At 36.4% G+C, this 6,453-nt stretch overlaps 1 protein-coding gene across 1 annotated transcript; it reads left to right on the forward strand.

Moving 5' to 3' along the window:
- Positions 1 to 567: 567 nt before the first annotated feature.
- LOC140168733 (adhesion G-protein coupled receptor G6-like) lies at positions 568 to 5,820 on the forward strand. Its single transcript, XM_072192143.1, has 6 exons — positions 568 to 733; positions 1,803 to 1,933; positions 3,034 to 3,180; positions 3,897 to 4,269; positions 4,986 to 5,182; positions 5,626 to 5,820. The coding sequence occupies exons 1-6, from the start codon at positions 568 to 570 to the stop codon at positions 5,818 to 5,820; spliced, it is 1,209 nt and encodes a 402-aa protein (XP_072048244.1).
- The last annotated feature ends 633 nt before the right edge of the window (positions 5,821 to 6,453 follow it).

A 6,453-nucleotide genomic window follows, 5' to 3' on the forward strand; every position in this document is an offset into this window, starting at 1 on the left:
TCAAGGGTACACAGTATGCATGATACAAATTGAACCGTAGTAGATTCGGGCGGGAAAGGAATATCAAAATGTATACAGGGTGAAATTTGTTTCAATTGTGTTAAAAACCTCTGGTAATAACCTATCTATGATGTGCAGTATTTTATTTATAACAGGTCAAATTTTGGCCAAATTTTTAGTTTTGGGATTTTCTCCAAAACTAAGGACTTTTACCCAAATTTGATGCTGCAGATGAATTCGTCAGTGTTTGCTATTCTAAAGAGGCCTATGTATACTTTCATTGGGGTTGGGAAACCTGCATGCTTCATGGGAATACTTCAATCATTAGTGCCAAATGTCATGTCAAAATGGCACTTGCAAAGTTGCTTGATTTTCACAATCCTGATTATCTCATTGAGTGACACGCTGTAGTAATATTTCTACACTAGGGAGGAAGGGTCTGCATCGTCTCTGTGATAAGATTGATAAATATAAAGTATAATAATTACTGTTTGATGCTGCAAAGCATAATATAGAATGCTCGTGGGCCTCAATTTCAGCGGTTTGGGAAATATTACTAATGTTTGCATGTCGTGCCATTACTTCAATACAACAGGACTTTGTGATAGATACGTCTGTGATGCATCACCCCACGGAACACTGTATATACCAGCTACACTTGTAGGTGGACACACAAATCCTGGTAACGTTGAAGCCAGTGTTACTGGGGAGTGTCCATGGTACACCTTCAATAGTAAGTATTGTTGCTATTCAGTAGCGTGTCAGGTTAGCCAGCTCCATCTTTCAGAAAGCGATTAGAATTACTATATTTGGGTTCAAACACCACAATTGGTACATACAGACTAGTGTAAACATGGAAATTGGGACAACAAACATACAATTTCATCTTGTATGTATAGGGTAGAATAGTGAAAAATGTTGCGGTAAAGTGATGCCCACCGGGATATTTGTTTTATCTTTGCTCAACCGGTTTGCAGAACCTAATAGACCTTTTCAAATCAAGATCGGAAAAGATCGGAAACCGCAGTATTTATTCAGTAAGCTAATGAGTCAACTTGGTGCACAATGAATCAAGCGGAATCACGTACCCTTTTGCGTAAAATACAAAGTTCTTAGGCAAAATCAACATGAGTCATCACAGAGAAATATTTTCTAAAGTTATTGAACTAACGATTCCCCTATTTGGCACTTCACAATTTGACAGTAAAAGAAAGAAAAATGCAGATGTTTGATGTCTGCGGCACATTTGATTTGGTCTTCGTGTGGTCTTCGCAATATAAATATCAATCTCTTGCACAAGCCATACCCAACGCTTGACCGTGTTATTTACGCAGATATTTGTTCAGACGTAATAGTTGCGTTAGCGTCGATGACCCGGAATTGTAAACGGAGTCATCCATAACAAGCTTCGGAAAACTTCCATTTGAAAAGGTCTATAAGCAACTGTTGTTATTGGTGTTTTTGCTGTTGCCATGGTTGTTATCTGGTTTTTGCTGTTGCCATGGTTGTTATCTGGTTGTCGTTGTTGCTGTTCTTGTTAATTCATAATGAGAGATATTTTAAACCGATAACAAAAATGTAGCTATTAAAGCAATGAAACCATCATACAAAGCATTTATTTTTTATTTCAGTTTATTCCATCGCCCAAGTATCGTGATTTTTAACAGATTGGATTTTTTTTTCCATTTGGGATATACACCCCGTGGATGGTTCTTGATGTGGGATTGGGTGGAGGCGTGTGGCCGGGCCAAAATATACTAATTTTCGACCATTGCTTTTTACTTTTTTTTTCTCTCAATAAGGTGATAAGCCTATGGTGAGTGGATTTTGTGATGGTGATTATCTGTCTCAACCACATTTTCTACATGATTCAATTATTTGTACATGTGGGCGAAACTTGACAGTCGACGAGCAGCTGAAGAAACTTGCTGAGGTAAATGGTCCTCCTTGTACTCTTATGCAAAGGGTATTTTGCTCAAAATAACGATAAATGGAATTTGAAATGCACGGGAAGATGTAATCTCCTTTTCAAACCTGGTTGGGAATTCTCAGACATGGTGATACCCAGTTGTGTTACAGTCTTCTTAACATCATCTTCTTATCTTTTCTATGTCTCTTGTTTTTTCTTTTTCTTCGTTTTTTTTTTTTGGCTGATGTCCTGCTGTGATACAAGTTGTATGTAAGTGATTGATATTCATCAGTTTCCAGTGATTATGGACATGACTATCACCTCAAATCCGGGTGTATGACCTGCATAATATTTTAATTGATGCCATAAACACTCATATAACAATAACCTATGGTCATGTCATGTGGACTCCGTGTTGCATTTGGAAAAAGCAATTTTTTCGATAACCATCAAAACAGATGGCTGAATTGGATCCAATTTCAGTGTATCCTTTGGTCTCCTATATAAACTACAAAATATTGTAAATCGGAAATAGGCAATTCCCTTTTTAACGGATCGATAAAGATTTTACAGCGAATGCTTAAGAGGTTAAACATAAACAGTGTATAAATCTTGCATGTATTACCCAGCCGGGTGACCGGCTAGGTCTTGATTTGCTATCGGATCTTTCTTCTTCTGGCAGCAAATTTTCAAAATACGTCTTCTCTTCTCTCACATGTTACATCCTACAATGACGTCACTTGCATATGTATCAGCTATTTGGGGTCAAATGTCATTAAGGAGTTATTTCCGTTAAAGTCTAAAAATCTTCAAATATAATTTATTCTACATGTAACATAGTAACATGCCATCTGCACAGATATGATCCTTATGACACCCTAAACATATTGAAAATCTTTGTGACCCCAAAGGTTAAAGTGTAGGGTTCAAAGGTCAAATTTCAAAATTGGTTCAACAGGAATAATTCTTACGACATCCTAAAAATGTTACAATATTTATTACCCAAAATGTCGAAGTTTAGGGGCCAAAGGTCAAATTTTAAGATTGACATTTCCTACCCAGCACGCCCGGCTAGGTTCATATCAATTGCTAAATCTTGTTGTGTTTGAATTCCTAACTCTTAGATTGCTTTGACCATGGATAATGTTCAGAGTGTACTGGACAATGCGACGAGTATATCAGAGAGATCACAAAACATTAGTGTAGATGGTGTACATTCAGCTATCGACATTATAGTAAACGCAGTTGACGTTCAGTCACCAGAACCTATGGTTAGTAAACATCAAAACATAATTAATCCTTCACCATTACAATGTAATCAGTGCTTTATCCTTTGCGCTCATTTTTAGTGATAACTGTTTTAACGTACCACCTTACCCGGAGATAAATGCCGAGATTATGGGTCTTGGTGAAGTCCGCCGCACCATAGGCCTCTACAGTAAAATCCATGCTTTTAATGTCTGCTTGTAAAATTAATGTGAGGGATATGGAATAGATAAAACAAGTGTGATATCATACTACAGCTAACAAATTCTTCAAACATTCATAAGCATAATTCTTATCGCTTATACATAATTAAGCTCCAAACAATCAGAGGCTTTAGGCACCAAAAACAAATTTGTCTGATCTTTGGATCAACCGTCGATGCTGCTTCGATGCTTGTTATTATTTATTTAACAACTAATTAATCAGAATTAATGATAAATTTATATTGGTCAATATCAATACCACCGACAACGATTAACACTAACAGTAGTCAATTACTTGATTTTATAAATAATAAGGATTGATTAAGCATCAATGATCGATTGAAAGATCAAACTAATGTAAACACATTAGTTTGATCTTTCAATCGATCATTGATGCTTGTTGTATTGCTTATTATTATAATTAATTATGCTCAAAGTTATGACCACTCAACCGATTGGAGACTTTCTTGTTTTGATATGTTTATATGTTTGCTGATATCAATTTTGCTCTTTGTTAGGTTGCCAATGGTGTAATTGGAGTTTTGAATAATGTAATGGATGTCAACCCTGAAATCCTAGAAGACATCGTTTACACAAATGCACTCAATGATGCAACATTAGCTCTGGAAACACAATTACAAAATGTCCAAGTATCTGAAGGTGACCCATATCGTAATGTCCGTGCAAATCTTGCAGCAGAGGTACATGAGGTTTCTGGAAGTGAACTTCAAAATGGGTTAGGTATCGTGTCTGCTGGAGCAGCTGCAGAAGCATTGATTGATGAGAACATCGTATTACTAGACTCACAGCAACTGGTAGATGAATTCAGACCTGAAGCGGATACCTTGATATTCATTCCAGCCTCCGTATTTGATACAGCTAAAGATACGGGTAAACTCACCGTTCACATTTTCCCAAACTAACCTATAAAAGATATCAATGAGTTGACCTATGGTATCACATGTTTACATTCAGACCGCTCTCTGTTGTTTCAAGCCAGGCAAAATAACACGGGAGTGTCTATGGCAGACCGCATAAATCTTTTCAAAACTCAACTATTAAAAACCTTTGAAGTTTGGTGTGATATTATGTATTTAGCTTGATGCATTTGTAAACAAGTTTGATAACATTTTAGTATTATTTGCTTTGAAAGCAAAGTTAATGAAAAAACATCAAGTTCGACCATTTAAACTATAGTATCTTGTGCCTGGCAGTTTTGATCTCAGACCAACATAGGTCATATCAAAGGTAAACACATGACCAATAGGTCAGATACATAGATTATAAACCATTCCTTTGTATCTTGGGAACGGCCTTGCAGAGTCTGGGGAGCGATCATGACAGAAATAGCTCTCATTTTCAAATTTAATCCATAATGTCGCTAATATTCTACCAATATAATACAAAAGGACGGTTTATAGTTATTCCTTTTTTTTAAAAATTCTAATGCATAAATTTACAACCGTACATCATCTTGGTTTGCTACACCGCTCAGTATTCCACTGTTGTGATGGACGTGACTAAGATGAGACAGTCAATCGTGTCACTCGCCTTTAAGTACATGTATGTCGTGATAATAATATGGATTCTAAATATTTATCCAACAGAGTCTGAGATGATCCGAGTAACGTTTGCCTTTTTCTCAACACCCGTTCTCTTCAAATCCGTATCTCTCGCTGAATCAAATAGCAACAATCAAGATTACCAACGTGATATCAATACCCGTGTATTGTCTTGTACTGTTGGAGGAATAAGAATAATCAATCTTGAAGAACCAATACGCACAGTCTTCCAACGAGTTTCGGTATTAGTATTTTTTCATCTATAGTTTCCATTAATTTATCACGGCAGGTGCTTAAGGACAATGGTATCCCTGTAGGTTTCCGAACAATAGAATGCGGTGGTCGACCGGGGGTTGGGGTTTTGAGCCATCCCTTAGCAATAATTGTATTTATGATTTTCATTGTATCTGCTCATTTAACTAATGAGTAATGATATTTTAACAGGATAAACTGTATAACAAAGTTAAATGTATAACAAAGAGAATGAAGTAAATATATAATTAAAATTGTAAACAGGCCAAACACACTTTCACCAGTTTCTCCTAATACTCTATCCGATTTTACATCGCCTAATAATAATACGCAATGTTTCGTGTTTGATCTGAAAAAAATCTGAATAAAAACATGCACTATTGTGTTTGAAATGTGTATGATCATTGTCATTGTGTTTAATAACGTATTCCAGAGTGATTACTTCAATACCGCCAATAATTCAGCTTGTGTGTACTGGGATTATGAAGCTGATAGTGGACGAGGTAACTGGTCAACTGAAGGTTGTAGAACAATTGGTGAAATTCAAAATGGCCGCCAAGAATGTGAATGCGATCATCTCACCAACTTTGCTGTGCTGATGGTAAGACCGTTATTAGTAGCCAAATAAACAAACAATATTGAACTCTAGAACTACTGAGCCATATCTTGTAACACGGACTAGGAAGGGGGTTGGACCCCCAATTCTCAATTATAAACGTCATATAGAGTTATGTCTGGTACCAATGTATATTTAACACGCTCTTCTATCCCAAATAAGTACAACATTCCCAACATAATGCCGCAATGACGTTATAATGTGACGGCACCCATGCAACACGTATAAAAGACCTATAGCATGCCATCAAAGTTACTTGAAATCATAAAAAGAGAATATGACATAGAAATTGTAAGAATTGTATGGACAAGTTCACGAAGTAGGCGCAAGCAAAAAACATGACGGAGAAATGATGTTTGCAGGCATGACATAGATGTAAACAGCACAAAACAGATACAAATGGCACCAGTTTGAAAAGGTCTTCGCTTGTGGGCCGTTGATGGCAGATATAGACACATCTAGGCTTCAGGCCACGTTATCATAATTTTACGTCCCTTATCTGGGGTAAGGCAGAATTGACATATCTTTACTTTCATAAACGCTAAACAGCGTTACCCACTGTAGCTTGATGCACATTCTATGGCATTTACGGTTCAATGAGTATAAACAAGTTTTGATTATATAGAATCTATATTTAAATAAATG

Source organism: Amphiura filiformis, chromosome 13 (genome assembly GCF_039555335.1).
Source record: "Amphiura filiformis chromosome 13, Afil_fr2py, whole genome shotgun sequence".
NCBI classification, from domain to species: Eukaryota; Metazoa; Echinodermata; class Ophiuroidea; order Amphilepidida; family Amphiuridae; genus Amphiura; species Amphiura filiformis.

Bases quoted from the DNA above. Each gene is read 5' to 3' on its own strand.
- LOC140168733 (XM_072192143.1), top strand. From the start codon at position 568: ATGTCGTGCCATTACTTCAATACAACAGGACTTTGTGATAGATACGTC. The intron at 734-1,802 runs GTAAGTATTGTT...TCTCTCAATAAG, and splicing joins TCCATGGTACACCTTCAATA to GTGATAAGCCTATGGTGAGT. The intron at 3,181-3,896 runs GTTAGTAAACAT...GCTCTTTGTTAG, and splicing joins TTCAGTCACCAGAACCTATG to GTTGCCAATGGTGTAATTGG.